Source organism: Hoplias malabaricus, chromosome 8, assembly GCF_029633855.1.
Source record: "Hoplias malabaricus isolate fHopMal1 chromosome 8, fHopMal1.hap1, whole genome shotgun sequence".
Taxonomy (NCBI): Eukaryota; Metazoa; Chordata; class Actinopteri; order Characiformes; family Erythrinidae; genus Hoplias; species Hoplias malabaricus.
In genome coordinates this window covers 31,534,148-31,551,452 of record NC_089807.1, presented here as the reverse complement: position 1 = coordinate 31,551,452, position 17,305 = coordinate 31,534,148, and the positions used below count along the sequence as shown (strand labels likewise).

General features: G+C 39.6%; 1 protein-coding gene across 5 annotated transcripts in view; it reads left to right on the top strand.

Moving 5' to 3' along the window:
• The window catches only part of LOC136705161 (KH domain-containing RNA-binding protein QKI), a 95,666-nt gene that overhangs the window by 52,419 nt on the left and 25,942 nt on the right, over window positions 1–17,305 (top strand). For all 5 annotated transcript variants that reach the window (XM_066678443.1, XM_066678446.1, XM_066678445.1 and 2 more), the window contains exon 4: window positions 12,144–12,287. In XM_066678443.1, coding sequence (XP_066534540.1) covers window positions 12,144–12,287 — 144 coding nt within the window. The remainder of the gene's footprint in view (window positions 1–12,143; window positions 12,288–17,305) is intronic.

Sequence of the window (17,305 nt, the reverse complement as noted above, 5' to 3'; positions counted from 1 at the left end):
ACAGAACGTGACAAGAATTGTGGGGCAACATTTCTTCTGTGATCAAGGGCATTAATACATTGTTTGTCCACATTCACTAATGTAAATGTGTCGTCTTCTGGGAAATGTTTCTTCTAGATGCTAAAACAAGGCTGTTAGTGTCTGCTGGCATTCAGCAAGGAGTGCATTAGTGAGATCATGTTCTAAAGTTGCATGATTAGTTCTGGACTGTAAACACCACTCTGAGTCATCCCAAAGATATCGAATGGTGCTTCATCACTCACACTTTCATTTCTCCACAACTTAATGTTGAGGACTGATTCTTGACATTGATCATGGTGACCTTAAACTCAAATAGCTAGCAGTCAGTGAAGCCAACATATAAGTTAACTTAGGATAAGTTAACACAGCAGGTAAAAAATCTGATCTATTTCTTCATATGTGACACAGATGTGTTGTTTGTGTGGCTGTGTGAACAGCACAAATAGCATTGAATCTGATTTTTTAACGTTAGATTTGGGCTACTTTTATATGTGAAATCCGATTCATATCCGATCTGTGGCAGAGTGACACTCACTGAATGGCCAGATCGGAATTCGTGTGATTTTATGTCACTCTGGCCACTGAGAATGATTTCCAGACTATGATCCAAAGCATTTTCATTTTAATTTGAGGTGCTTAGGACATGGAAAAGGATTTTTTGTAAAAAAAAAAAAAAAATTATTTGAAAACAGCAAACGTGTGAAACGTCTTAATTCAGGATTCTGTCTCCCATTAATGAGAAAATAAAACTCACAGAAATTTATCTTAAGTGTTTTTATAAATCAGAGAAGAGCTTCTTTCAGAGTAGTTCTATATCAGTTTTATAATTTTCAAATGGATTTCATGCAAATCTTATAGTCATTTTGATGGCACGTGTCACCTTCTCTTTGGAGATCTTGTGTTTGCGAGAGAACATGTAAACCTGTGCTTAAAGAAACATCAGTTCATGTTTAAATATTCTTTAAAGTCTTTAATGAATACTCTGTTTTTTAACATAGAACTTATTTGGAATATATATATAAAAAAAGTACATTTACACGTATCTAGGAAACTTTGTACCCTATTTCATTGAGGAGTTTGGTGTGTTCTCCCTGTGTCCACGTGGGTTTCCTCCGGGTGTTCCTGTTTCCTCCCACGGTCCAAAAACACACATTGGTAGGTGGATTGGCGAATCAAAAAGTGTCCGTAGGTGTGAGTGTGTGAGTGAATGTGTGTGTGTTACCCTGTGAAGGACTGGCGCCCCCTCCAGGGTGTATTCCTGCCTTGCGCCCAATGATTCCAGGTAGGCTCTGGACCCACCATGACCCTGAACTGGATAAGCAGTTACAGATAATGAATGAATGAATGAATGAAAAAAATGTGATACAGCGGTGCACAGTGAAAGAGTCCGTCCCCGTTTCTTCATTTTAAAAATTGCTTTGTATGAAACAGACTGGCATTTCCTGCTGGTCAGAGCTTGAAGCACTGGGCAGTTTAGGTGTGTGATCTGTTCAGACTGATGTCAGATATATGTCATTATATAGTGTATACAGATAGTCAGATAGTGTATACAGCAGAACAAAAATCAGATTTGGTCACAAAATCAGATTTGGGCCTCTTTTACCTGCTGTGTGAATGTAGCTTTTGAGTAGTTATGCTAATGCTAGCTTCCATTCACTGTTAGCCATGTCAGCATGTTTGATCCAGTTATTCAATAAACACAGCTCAGATTTTAAATGAAGGTAATGTGTTCCTGGTGTTTTGCTGGGCACTGTATGTTCATGTGTAAGTTTGTAGCAATGTGTTTAAACCGGCCTAGTCCAGTCTGCGTGGGACTATGTGTGGGCCCAGCTGAAATGTTCCGCTTTCCTGACAGCGAGGAATAACAAGCCCTCCCCAAACTGCAGTTTTGCTCCTGAGAGCTTTGGGCAGGTGTTCAAACATTGTCCTTGGCCTCAGATTGCAAGGGGCCTGGCTCCAGTGGCCCCACCAGGGCTGCTGTCCCATTCAAAGCCAGAGTTTGATCACCACATGCTGGGGGCTCTATCTCTCTGGGTCAGCAGGAGGGAGGGAGGGAGGGTCCTATGCTACGGGTTATGTCCATATTCCATTACCACAGTCTATGAACACTTGGGTAAATATACACACATTCAGTCTTTCGTACGTGAGTGGATGTACCCCAGTTATTTATCAGATATTCAACTTCACCAGTATAGGTTGCATATTAAGCATTGCTGACACTTATTACAGTTCTAGTCCTAGATTAATACAGTGGTTTAGTGTGAGAGGAATACAGGAGAGTAAACGTTTTATGTTATTTCTTTTTTATGTTCTTTGAACTTTTTCAATTATTTTATATTTTTTTATTTTAATATATTTATGTATTAATTTTACAAACCCAAGGTCAATGCAATAATTATTATTGTATAATTAACAATAATTATACTGGACAACACAATTCCCACTACATGTGAACATTTATTGAGGGGTAAAAAAAAAAAAAAAAAAAAAAAAAGATATGCTCTTAATGGTGCAAATGAAAAAAGGTGTGATATCTTGCATAAACATGAGTGATATCTTGCATAAACAGCCATTCCACCATGGCACTGAGTTTAATTTAACTCTTGCTTCATCTTGCACACAGAAATTGCCATTATGTTCATCATCAATGTGCCCCAGAACAAGACATTATCACTGCCTTGTCCACACAAGAGTTGTACTGTATCAGAATGGCCGTCCACTTGCCCATCCACTAATTCATCCTCTTGCCCATCCATCTGGTCCATCTACTGTTGCCTGGAACTCATGTATTTCATGTATTCATGATCCCATTTTATCCTCATGTTCATTTTAAAACTTTAAAGCGATTTGTTTCTTTATTTCTCTCAGTTCACAGACTTTACATATTTTCTTGCTTGTGTTTTTGCAGCTCTTCTTTTAATTCTTCTGAGATCCCAAACTTTATGTTTCTGAAACTCGGTTTCCACGCATTTCTAACCACCACCTTCTCAGTTCTTCAGAAACGTATTTCCTGTGTGGTGATCATATTAAATTAATTTGGATAATTCCGGCGTTGAGGTGTTATGCGACACAGCTTTTATTTTATTATTTTCTTCTGCTCTAAGATCTATATTTCTGTCCTTTTTAAGCTTTGTTTAATAATTGTGAACACCAACAACCACTGTATGCAAGCAGAAATGACATGATTTGCTAAAACCTCACAGGAAGTTAGGGAACTTTTGTGACATTAATTCAGGACTATTTACAAATAAATTTGGAGCAGCTGTGCTAATTAATAAAATGATATATTAACCATTATATAAGATTCTCCCTTAGTGCATCCACCCAGTGCTCAGCATATGAGGAACTTCTCCAGGCCTGTTGAGAAACTGTCCCAGCTGTCTCCTCATGAAGCTGCTTGAGAGAACGCCAAGCTTTATTAAAGAGGCATTCCACAGATTTTTCAAGATTTCTACTTAATTAAATGAATTAAGACGTAAACAAATCATCTGGGGTGGTTCAATGTGAAAATGCCCTGTTAAAGAGAAATGGTAAAGAATTGTTTACTCGCACAGAAAGTTGTTAAAAGAAAGCACTGCCTACTTTCTCAAACATTGTTTTAGGAGAGCTTTATGATAAGATGTTGGCAGAGAAGTGCATGGAATGATTATTAAAATAAAATAAAAAATAAAAACTTAAAGAAATTAATAAATAAAACCATACACTATTATCAACATTACATTGGATTGTAGACATTGTAACCCTGGTTTCTGTTGCCACCAGTGTAAAGAGTTGCCCCCAATGCATAATTTCTCTTCACACCACTCTAAATTTGAACATCTCAACTATTGATTTATGCAGAACATTTGAAAAATTGCTGGAGTGTCTAATTTGATGAATGTGAGATATGAGGTTTGTTTTATTTATATATTTTACACCTTGTTTATCACTGCATAGTTCCAATAGGTTTTAGTCTCTTTCTCTTACTCCAAAATAAGGAATATATTTAAAAAGTAAATTTTGTTCCCTAGCTTTGGTACAGCTGATGGATGAGGTTTCTCTAGTGATTACAAATGGATGTGGTTCTAAGAAAGAGGTGAATTTGTGTTTCCATCAGCAGGGATGGTAAGTATTTGGACAAGTGACTGAAGCAGAGATGGTTATCATAGGGCGTCCCGCACAGTGCTGAGAGAGGGAGAGGGAAAATAAAACAAGTACTTTGTGAAAAGCCCTGTTGTCATCTCACTCTCCTCTCCCACATCTGGATCAGTTCTGCATCCTGTTGGAGCACAGCTGGTCTTCAGCATATCATATCGCAGCTCCACATGTGTGTTTATGTGTATGCAAGTGTCCATGTGTGTGTATGTGTATTTGCACTGTCCACCTGACACTGATGGGGTCATCTGAAGCCTTTGTCTCAAAGCGTAAACATTCACAAGCACGCTCGGATGTAAGTTGAGTTAAGTCACAGTGATGGACACAGGAATTTTGTGGTGGAGAACGGCATTAACCCATGTATTAATTTATAGAGTGCTGTGAAAAGGAAGCCAAGACAACTGAGTAACTACAGCTGTAAGGCAAGGTTTGGACACCCTCTGTGAAATTATATAGTTATTTTCTGAATTCATGCACATTCTTGACAGGGAAGAAACTTAGATGTGGCTCGTGGATTTTTAAAATATCGAAAAATGTAAAATGAAAATAAATATATAAATAAATAAAGCCAAATTTCCCAGGACAACATCTGGTCATGGCCGTACGACTGGTGAGACTAGTTTAACAGCACTATTATGTATTGAATGCATTTTATCTTTGTAATTCATTTTAGCTAAATGTAATAGATACAGCTATGTAACATGTAGACAGTCCAGAACCTGTATCTAACCTTAGTAAGAAAATAGCAAATAACGTCCTTGTAGATCCCCTTTGACCTTCATTTCATTCGCGCTGTCTGCCTCATTCTTTTTTCCAGCCGCACAGAGCTGTGTGTTTTTGTCACTAGGTATAAGCTTATTCTACCTGCACACATTTGATTAGATTACTCTCCACTTGGGCAAGTGTCCTTGTCCTCTGTGTCATATTTCATGGCACACATACACACACATGTTTCTACGCACAGGCACAAATACACACCCTGCTTAAGTGAAACAAATGCCAGCTGACACTGTGTATGTTCATGGAATGCAGAATGCCCCACCAGTAGCCCGTGCAGATAAGAAAAGAAATGTAAAACCCAGAGGAAAAGCTGCAGGAAAAGTATCTATGCTTATTATTTCCATCCACTAGAAAAAAAAATCCTGCTCAATGTAGTGTTATGACATGAGAGTGTTTTGTCATTGAATGTGCTTTAAAAAATCATTGTTAAAATGTATTATGAGAGCAAACACTGAGGCCTTTTCATTCAGCAGCAGGTTTTCAATAGCTCCTGCTTTTATAAGCTACAATGCAGCAACATCATTTGGACATAACCAGACAATAGTGAACTTATCAAAGCTCTCTAAACAGAATTGAGCTTCTTTTGTCTTTCCGCGGCCTAAAGCACAACTTTAACGCGAGTGGAGATGGCATCTGGCAGCAGGATCGTTTTCTGCTAACACTCAAGGCAAAGCTTTCCCCAACCTGCACATCTATCTGGCTCTCATTTACACACGTCTCTGGCAGCAGCAGAAATTCAACAAAAGACGCTCTCTGTCTTTATCCTCTTTTACAAAATGCTCAAATAATAGTGAGCGATTAAGACACGCCACACATGCAAATACACAGGGTCACAGATGTTTATACACATATAGGCATTCAGACTTTGAATGTATCAGGGTGAAACATTTCACACATCTCCTCAGTGATGAAACTTATTTGATCGGCATGCATTACAGTTAGAGTATCTAGTCTAGAATACGGTGTGTTTTATTTCCTATGTGCCCTGAAATTACCCATAGCACCCGATCTTACCGCTGGCATCTCGCTGAGATTCTCGCCCTCAGATGCGGCATGCGGTGTCACCCACACCTTGCCACTGACAGGTTTCAGCTGGTGATAACCAGCCTTTCTGTTCAGCATTGGGCATACTGGGGCAGCATAATAGGGTGCCTGTCGGTCCTTACAAAAGTGTCATGGAGGGGACAGACTACAATTTCATCACCAGCCACATTTCAGCTCCATTCCAGCCTATCCAGGAATGCCTCCAATTTTTTTGCCGATCTTCTCTACCTTTTGGCGTTCCCTGCCTCTGTCCAAAAAAAAAATGAAATGATTTTGTTTTTTCTAACGTGAGATGATATCTGCCAAGACAATTTCAAAGATATTTTGTCTGGACGGGACTAATATTATCAGATGAGCACATAGTTTAGAGAAAAACACTGAGTAACTTGGTCTGTAATTTTCTCAGAGAAGGTGGGGAATATAAACCTGCAAAAGAAGAAAATCCCCCAGGACTCCATGTAAATTTACTCCAGTCCGAATAGAGCACAAGACATATTTCCAGACATATGCTCCAGAATAAAAGCTACACATGAACATCCTTCAAGTTACAGGGATTTGATATTAATGTTAATGACATTTAGTCTTTAATAACAGTTTCAGTGAGTTATTGTATGAAATGCAACTATGTTTTAATGGTCAGCAGTTATATCTGTAAAAGGGCTTGTGTACTCGTTTTACAAATCAAAGATAAAATAAAGAAATAACTTTTGTGGTTTAAGAACTTTTGACTGCAATGTTTGACGAATGCATTAAAAATCAGGCTGACCAATCAGAGCCACATTGCCATGGTCACAGGCTAAACAAATGAACAAGATGGCGGCAGCTGAACAACTTGTCTTGTTTGTAGCAGAACACAAAAGCTTAAAATATAATCACCGACTACTAAAATGCAGAAGTTAAGGAAAATATAATCCCTTTTAATGAGGGGAGCAACACACAGAAGCAGAGCCTCAAACTCCCCCAGTGACCTTCAGAAACACTGCTGAACTCCCCGTGTTGTTCTAGTGACACTTGCATTTTCGGTCTGTGTTTAGTTGCTGTACAGCTTACAGTAAAATGACAGATTCATTATTGTTCCTACTCAATAAATCCATTCATTCTTCCTCTTCCGGTGTCTTCCTGTGATTTCAAAGTGCTGAGACAGAAAATGTGTCTGACTTGTTTCCTGGGTGTTAAAAATCGCAATTTTTTTACATGAGAATAAATCATACTCTGTGTGAAAAGACCTTTACTGTACATTTTACTACAGAAGAAGAGAAAAAAAATTCATTCATTGATTCATTGTCTGTAACCACTTATTGGGTTCAGGGTCACGGTGGGTCCAGACCCTACCCAGAATCACTGGGTGCAAGGCAGAGAAAATATAGAGGCTAAAAATTTAAGTGACACAACAAGCTTGTTTTAACAGTACAGTAAAGTATGATTGTTTTGCTTGTTATAGTGTGTAAGAGTACTATATCATATTTTGCTGCTACAAAATCACCTTAAAGTACTGTTTTACTGAAAGAAATGAACACATTTTCAATGTTGCATTCCTCAGGATGTAATTCAGAAGGTAGCATGGCTAGCTCTGTCTCACCTTCTTCCCTAACAAGACTATCTTCTCCTAACGAAACAGTGAAAATGTGTATGACACCTAACATGGCACATTGTCCACTATACAGAAGACCACCTCATCAGTATACAGTATTTTTCTTCCTCTTAGGTCTAGCCTTAGCTCTAAGTCTTTATTGTAATATTTCTGGCTAGAGTGTTAGCTCATTAGCTCAGGCAGGATTTAGCTTTGACATGGCTGTATAAATTATTACCTGCTTAAAATTTGTAATAATTAAAATGATTGGTTGTTCCTATTAATGTCACTACAAGGAGATGTTAATGGCCAAGAAACTTCATATCAGTTCCATTTATATGCTAACAGAAAACGCCAAAATAGATCAGGCTAACTAACTAACTGAACTTGCTTTAGACCTGAACACTTGAAATTACAACATTTCAAGTGGGAAGTAGGAGTGTGTGAGGGCAGTAAGAGTGTATGGAAGATTGTTGCTGTGCTTGTATCGAGGTCCTGCTGTCAGCTGGTGCCCCCATTGTTCAGGCTGGGCCTGTCAGAGGCTCTGCTTCAGTGTTGAGCCTGCTAGCAATTACTGTTATTAGGCCTGTCACAATCACTTCAACACCATCTAGTCATACTACAGACACCAAGCAGAACCGGTGTGGGTGTGTGTGTCCAAGCATTTCTTCATGCAGGGTGTTTATTATTATTTAGAACCTCCTCCACCTTTCTAACAGCAGACATTTTCAATGTAGTTGTTTATTTAAGCCTCACCCTGAGCTTTTAAACTAGTTTCTGAGGCATGATTTGACTAAATTAACATGAAGTTAGCCAAGGGCTTATTGTTCAGTGATGTAAATGGGAGGTAGTTTTATGAATCTAAGACTCACTTTTTAATTACTGTCTTTGCACAAACTCTCAAAAATATTGCACCTTTGTGACAAGGACACCAGAGACTTAAATCAAGTGTTGTCATGGCTCAATATGAATAAGAGCCAAACTGACAGTGTACATAATATGAATGCATAATTCAGCACCGTCATTTTGTTCAGTCAGTCTTTATTAGTCAGCCAGGATGAAATGTGGCTGAGGACAGATTCAGGGAAAACCACTAAATTAAAGGTGTGTGCGTATGTGTGTGTGTGGCGCTGATCTTCAGTGCAGGGAGAATATTGGAATGTTGCAATTGGGAGTTCTCTAACAAAGAACATAACCCTGTTTTTTTCTGTTCTCTAAATCCTCTAACAAGAAGCTTTGATGTGCTGGGGGTTTTACACAATCACAGAGTCGTCTGGATTTCAGAGTGCAACCCTCTCTCATTCTCCTGCCTCTCTCCCCTCAACCTGAAATCCTCCCCTGGGAGACAGAGAGCGGGGGAGAGAGAGAGAGAGAGAGTGGTAGAGGAGGACCAAGTTTCTGACAGTCTTTCGTTATCCAAGCCAAAGTAGTGCTGAACTGAAAGGATAATTGGGGTTCCACACAAATAAAAATTTCAATACCATAGTCATCACAGTACAGAAACAAAGCCTAGTCCAGAACTTTACCCTCCTTTCAGTAGAAAATCACAATTTAAAATACTCTGTAGTTCAGGACAAGGCTAAATCCCTATCTGGGAAACTACCCCTATAGTCCGAGTGTTTGAAGACACCTTGTTTTATCAGTGAATTCATTTATTTTAAGGTGCATCCATTACGGACACAAGCCTGAGCTGGAGTGTTGTTTGTAATCCATAGCTAATCATTCCCATGCCTAAAACCCATGCCTGATCTCACCAATCTTTTCATGAATGAATGCCATCATATCCCCACAGAAATGGCTCTGCATGTAATGTAAAGCCTTTCTAGACTCATCTAATCTGTAAATAGAAGCTAAAACCTGTAACAGCAGCAAAGGAGGATTAATTACAAATGGTTCGCCTTGATTTCAGATACAATGATGAACGAGCAGGCAGCCAAAATTTTGACCATACGTTGTATATCAGATACATTTGACTTGAGGGATTTGATACCTTTGTATACATTTGACATTTTGTGGCAGGGATATAAACAGAGTTTATTCCTATAGCTACAGTAGTGGACATACGAATCCAGTTAATATGATATCATCTGGAAAGTGAGGCTAGGAGGCTGACACAGATTTGTATAGTCTGGAGAAACTACTCAACTATACTGGATTTATTACACTAAGGGCTCTGCCTTATTTCACCTTACCCCTCCAATTCTTTTCATTCTTCCCTGCATGTTTCTCAGCCAATTAAACCCACTCCCCCCTCCTCCTGAGCTGGCCATGATATTAGTCCCCAGCAGCCTCGGCAGTAGGGCTAGCTTGGCTTCAGGGTAGTGTTATTACCTCTGTGAGGATTACAAAGGAACTGGACAATGGATTTATGGACATTGATTATGCTACTGCTCAGCTACTGGATGCCCAGCTACAGAGGAGGAGGGAAGGGAAGAAGGGAGTGAGCAGACAGAGAGAGAGAGAGAAATAGATAGGAGGTGTAAACAAAAGGCTGCACAGCTGGACATGTTTCCTCTGTGGAGTGTTGAGGGAGCATCACCTTGACGACCAGCCTGTCACCAACTGAGCTTGAAGTGGACGCTGTGTGGACAACCACAAGAGAAAAGGACTGTATCTCACAGCTCACTTTGTACTAGAGATTGACACCATGCGGATTTAAAGGGGACAAGTTATTCCACCATTTCCAGAGGTTTCCACAGATCTCTAGGGTCTTAATAAAACATTTGTGACATGCATTGTGCAAAATATCACAAGGTTCAAACAGCACAGCACTTTTCTTGCCCTGTCTAAACAGCCCTGTTCAGAATGACAGGATTTAGTGCCTGTTTCTTTAAATAAGAATGAGCCTCTGTTCACTGCTAACACAATAGCTCAAGTGAGCCACACAGCACAAGAATCCAGCAGTGATGTGCTTTGTTCTGGATTAAACAACAGGGATTTATGGTCTGAAATAATGCACTGGGAGCCACGCTACTGGGAAAGCTGGGTGCTTTCGATTTTTCAATTTACCATTGAGTATTTTCACGTTTATATTATTTTTAACTTTTTTTTTTTTTTTTTAGATAATAATAATAAATACACATATACACACATATATATATATACACACACACACACACTCCCAGGTATCCTCCTGGCCCGCTTTGCAAGGTTTTTTCAAGTGCTATTGACTGGGTGGTGGTGGGTGGGCTGCTGGGTTGTGACAGCCAGGCACAGAGGATCAATTTTTAGCGCTTGTCAAAACCAAGGAGAGCAGAGTAAATCAAAAAAACATTGAAAAAAAACAGAGGGACAAACATTGAAGAAAAAAGGAAGTGACCTAATAAGAACGTGCCGTTTCAGTGTCAGGTTATAAATCATACTGAGCTGATCTGATGATGCTAATGCTGCAGTGTTGTCCCTTGCCATGTCACAAAAATTGAGTGGGGGGGCAACAGTGAAGCCCTAATGAAAATCAGCAGGCAAAAAAAAAAAAAAATGCAACAACACAGACGGTGGCCCTGATTGCCATCAATTTCCCATTTGCTAGCACAAGGAGAAAAATGAGCACTGTTTGCATATCTGATTATTGCATAAATCAAATCTTGTTTTCTCTTTTTCGTTGGGAAATCATATATATATATAAAAAAAAGCAAAGGCAAGCAGAGAAACAAAGCCGCATGGAGGCAAACAGAAGAGCTGTGGAGCTGTAGTTTCCCTCTAGTTAAAATGAATGTGTGGAACTAAGTTTCAGAGCAGTGAACAGTTGAGTTGTGGATATGAGTTTGTGTACAGGTGGATGCTTTCTTGCCTTACTCCGTAGCTGAGAAAGCCCCTGCCACTGCCTGTCTGGAGCTTCTGTTTGCAGCTCCATGATTTTTCTTTTATAAATCAGCACATTACTCCATGGCAAGTGCATGGCTTCTTTGGTAGCAGGCAGCAGATCAAAATTCCAGTATCTATGTTTATTAATGTGTTTATTTCCATTGCCTCTCCTCTTCTGGACTTTTTGGTTCTGTTCTTTGTTGGAGAAGTAAAAACACTGTTGTTCTGGTCCCACATAGGTGTCGAAGAGTGAGAGCTGCAGGCAAAGTAGAATTGTGAATGTCTATGTTTTGAAAGCAAGGACTGCACGCTTTAACAGCTCTGAGTCTTGCATTTTGGCCCGAACTGACTACCAAATACTCACCTTTCCTCATTCGCGTTGTGTGCATGAGGAAAGATTGTTAAACTCATTTATATTCCATGCCAATGTTAGTGAATGTAAATGATATTCCTCTTGCTCATTTTCTCAACTCCAGTTCCTTGGGGCGATTCAACTGCATTGATTTTGGAAGGTTTGAATAATAATGGTCTAAAACACACTCTAAATTTGTATTGAAATATATTGAATTTTTCAAAACTAAATAAAATGAATACAGACTGTGTTAATATTATTGTTTAATTGCTTTCTTAAACATCATAATCAAAATAAAATTAAGGATGCACCAGTAGCGCTATTTTAACTGATATGATACTTGATCCTAAAATTTTTGCTATTAAAGTCAACCTATCCAATCTTTGCCTATGTATCTCTTCTTTAAGTCCTCTTATTGTCTTTACTTTTTTCAATCAGGAGGAGCAGAACCGGGGCAAGCCGAATTGGGAACACCTGAACGAGGACCTGCACGTCCTGATCACAGTGGAAGATGCTCAGAACCGTGCTGAGATCAAGCTGAAGAGGGCAGTGGAGGAGGTTAATAAGCTACTTGTGCCTGCGGTGAGTGGCCACAACTCATATCACTTACTTCCTCAGCTCGTGACTCTTCCCCTTTTTCCAAAATGTGCACAGCATGGCTATTTTTTTTTTTAGCCACAGAAATGGATGTCATGCATGTCAAAGTGACTGAGAAGTGTACATCATGAGACTTTGAGTGCTAAGAATTATGTCCTTTCATAATGCTACTATATAATGTGAAAAATGGATGTATAGATGAGATAGAAGTGGAACAGATTTGTTATGCTGGTGATATTTCCAGAGTTTGACATGCAAAGGTCCATTCATGTCTGAATGTGTGCGTTTGGGTGCTTTCTACATTTTTGACCTATGGGTTTACCTTGCAATTTCTCCAAGCCATTTCAGATAGCTTTGGGTGCTTATTAGAGTATTCATTTCACTCAGCAGCATCATAAAATCAGCAGACAAATTGTTTGCCCTTTCAAACCTATTATCTCTGATTGCACTGCCTGGCAGTCCACTGTAAACCTTAACAAAGTAGCACATCATCCCCAAAGTCAGCTTTCTCCCAGCATACAAATCTTTGACAACTTCTTTTTTTAAATCGCTGGGTTGAACTGTGTCTACCTTTGTGAGGGTGTGCTTATGTGTTCATTTGCACTCTCCTTTCAACCAGTTCACATTTCCCCCTACATTTCCATTCGTCATGGTGTCACTTGATGAGCCGGAAGCCAAATCTTCGCCCATCACTCCTGAGGAAGAGGAAGCGCCATTTCAAGACTGCTGCAATTTCATAATCTGTTTTAGATCACTCTCTTCTTTTAGGCTCTTCCCTTCAAGTCTATTTCAGATGAGTTAATAAGAAAGTATGTGAAAGAAGAAGCCCAGTGCAGTCACCACAGAGCTCGTTTACTTCCAGTGTGGCCTGAATCTGTGTGTAGGTGGTTGTGAGGGGTGAGATGCTATGAGAATTGCGTAACGTACAGTAAAATCAAGCCCTCAGATCCCTAAATCAAAGTAACTAGGGCTATTTCCAAACAGTTTTACACACTTTGAAATGGAGTGGTGTATCTGAATATGAGCTCAAATACATGTTTACAGGAATGTCTTCAAAAACAACAATTGTTACATTCCTCACATATATTAAGGGTTCATTTTAGATACCCAATTTCCCAAGGTTTATTTGTTTTTTTCTTCTTCTTTCTAATGATGGGCATCCCAAAGATGCCATGATACAGGTGTGGTGTAACATTCTGTCAGACAAGAAGACATAGCATTAGTGTTTTAATAGTCATTTATGCTGGTTAACTGATGGCCAAGTTCATAGTCTGTTGCTACATTAGTGTTCCAATTTCTGTGCCATTAGCATGTGAAATGTAAAACGAATCATGTTCAGGATGGATCATGTTGTTCAAACATACTATAGATTGCATTAAATACATGTTTCCCTATTGTGTAAAATGCTTTGCTCTTCCTGCAGCAATTTCACTTAATTTAAAAGTAGAATCAGAATTCACCTTTCTCTGAAGTAGTGAAGCCTGCATTAAAAATGCAAGCAGTGATCCTAACAACACAGGCCAGATTCACATGTTGGGTGAATCGCAAGAATCCTTGTATTATGTCACATGATATCTTTGATGGAGGTCATGTGATACACAAGCCGCTTCATGGAGGTCACGGTCATTGGATTATGTGAACTGCCATTGACGATTTCAAAGCTGCAGGGACTCTGCTAACTGCTAGGGCATGACCGGCGAGGCCAGCTCATTGATTTCATTAGCCACTGGGCATTAATGAAGAACACAAGACTGCAGGGTCAGCCTCCAGAGATCCTGGCTGCAACTGGAGTAGGCACTGTGTATATTAGCACTATTAGCATGGATATCTACTTTCATTACCTCCAGCTACAACCGTGATTGCACGTGACATTGCTGTGTGTGTGTGTGGCTGTGTGTGAGAGTAAGAGAGTAGGGGCTGAAATTAACCATATAAGTGCTCTGAACGGTTCACTTCATGCTTTCCCTGTTTATAGCATATTTCAAATAGGACATCAATAATCGTAAAATATGTTTAAAAATAATAATATATCCCTTTTTTTTAGTTATTTTAGATTAGGTGTTTACATCTATATTAGGAAAAGCTGGATTTCACAAGTAGCCAGATAATTTGAGCCAAATCCAGGAGGAGAGGCCAGTAATATACAATATACAAGTAATTCATTCATTCATTCATTATCTGTAACCTCTTATAATACAATATAATTCTGATTTCGAAATGAACCGTATAAAAAACACTGAAAAACTTTTGACGACATTGTCCTGAAATGAACGTCAGTGTGTAAATAATCAGATGCTGTAAATAATGCATATTGCAATATTGAAAATGTTTAAAAATCATTGTTATTGAAACATTTAATATCGTGATGTATATTAATTTTGAATTATTGTCCAGCCTAACTCTAGCACCAGTGGTAAATAAATAAAACTAAATATTCATTGTTATAGTGTGCTGTTGTGTTAGATGGAATGACGTGTAGCTGTCAAGAAACCGTTATTTAGAAAAGGATATTGACAAAGGACAAAAATGTAATTTTGTAAGTAAATGAACAATCAAACCTGCCCTGGGTTGTTTTGGCAGATCTGTTAAGTTCTCTTTCCTCTTCTTAGAATCACTCCAAACAGAACCAAAGAGTTCACTACAGTTTTTACTGATCTGTGAGAAACTAGAACAACAATTCAATAATATGATTTGATTTTTGATATCACTCTAGTATACTAACCCAGATATATTACCCAGCATGATATTACCCAGATGTTACTCCTGGAAGTCATGGCCAGTCATGCTTGAATTATAGAGAGCATTGTTGAGAGCTGTCCATGTCTGTCAGTGGTGCTTTTGCTGTTTTTCCATTCCTGTCGCATTTCTGTCACACCTGTGACATTACCATGAACTCTCACCTCATGTCCAGTAACACTTACCTGTGGACTCTCCCAGGCAGTGAGAGAGAGAGAGGTCCCTGTTGCTTCATTAACCCACTGTTGCTCTGCAGCACAGGTTTTCAGTGAAGAGCACACTCCTGTGTCCCTGTGTAAAAGCCATTAATGTGCCCATGTTTGCCTCCATAGGCTTTTCTCAGAAAAAGAGATGGAGAGAGTCTGTTTTTCTTTCTGCTGTGTGTTTGTCCTAAGATCAGAGCCGCCAGTGTTCTGCTCCAACTCATTGAGAGTGCGTCTAATCCCCACCACATTTACATACAGATTGAAGGTGCCCCATGGCATGTGAACTGCCAGCCTTGCTCCCTTGCGGGAAGGCGGGTGGGTGGTGTGGCCCAGCGTCCAAGGGGTTTGTGGGAAATGCAGCAACTTTAATGACATGCATTAGCAGAGTTCCCATCACACCTGGACTTGGTGTGCTTTGTGGTAGAGTGGCAGCCTTTAGAGTTGCACTCATGTCCTGTAAAGAGGCCTGCCCTCTAGGAATACAGCCATGACTCGACCTGAAATTTTGAATCTAAGGTTATGAATATTTGTTAAATGTTAAATGTTGGTAAAAATGTAACATTGTTATACTTGGATGAAACTAGGTATTTTTTTTAGTACCTGAACCCTCATGGTTCCAAATGAGCTCAGTAGGGACTACAACAGGATGTATAAGCCTTGCAGAGCGCTGATTGGTCAAAAAGACTTGTCACTCTACCTGTCGAAATGGAGACCTCCAGAAGAAATTAGCAGTTTGTACAATCTTCAGGTTACAGTAGTGATCGCAACTGAATGGCAGCACATAAAATTGCATTATGGTCTTTTGGAGAGGTGTATATACACTCCTTGAATTGGTGGCCAACAAAAAAAATTCAGCAAGAGCTGGATGGTTCGACAAGAACGGAAGATTGACACCCTTTACTGACATGTTTTACAGACCAGTAATAGTCAGAACAGAGCCTGTGACATCACTACTGTGGGTTTAGCACTGTAGAAAATGCACAGTGTAACTTTTGGAGGAGGGCAGGAAACCACCCCTCTCCCTCTCCATTGATTTAGGTAAAGTTCTTTTAAATTAATTACTCTAGGGGAACCCAAAATATCTTACTTTGTGTTCCTATAAAGACTGGTTTGCAACGTCACCAGCTACATTATGTTACTAGAACCCTGAGTGTCGGTTCTCCATACATGTTGAGCTGTCGATGTTAGGTTAGCGGGGTTTAGAAAATACACAGTGGGGTATTATGGGGAGGAAGTATGTCATCAGATAAGCACACTGAAAAACTGAAAATCTAACCTGTTTATAAGCTGAGATGGTTAAATATTTGTGTGTAGCAATCTGAATCTTGCATGTGAAATTTGATCAGAATCTGAGATCTAAAATAAAAAGAAAATGTCTAAACGTGTTCAGACCCAGTCAAATGCAGCTAGATCCTGTCTGATTGAGTTCAGTGTTGAGTTCCAGGCAGTACACAGCCCCAATCAGGGCTGAAGATCTTGTAATTCAGTCAAACCATCATTATTACCATCATCATCGCCGTCCTTGTGGCTCATAATCAGCATTCTCAGCAGTGTCAGGCTTAGCACTGGCTGGAGCTCAGTGACCAGCGGGATGCTAGTAACACAGTCACAAGCAATTATCATCAATGGCTTTGTGGCACAAATAAAAAAAAACTGCCTTTCTGCAGACAATCGCACCTGATTGTGCTGACAGAGGCAGCAGTTCACACAGGCACACCCCCAGCACAACACACACACTCAATGACACACTGCCACAGGAGTTAGAACTCTGCCTCTGCCTTGTGTCAGCGACATTCAGCCTGCGTCCTACTGCGTGCAACTGCAATACTTTGAAGTCGGAAAATGTGCAAGGTAATATAGCTTTTAGCTCTTAGCTTAGCTTTTCTACTTTTCTTTTTTGATGCACTTTCTTCACAAAGTTCCTCATATCCTCAAGCAGAAATGCCCCAAGTCAGGACTACTTCTTTTGGCATGTGTGCTCCTCTCTGCAGTCTAGCCGTCTGACAGGAAGCTCCTGATTTGAGCATCCAAATTTAAGAATCAATTTTCTAGAAAACAAAA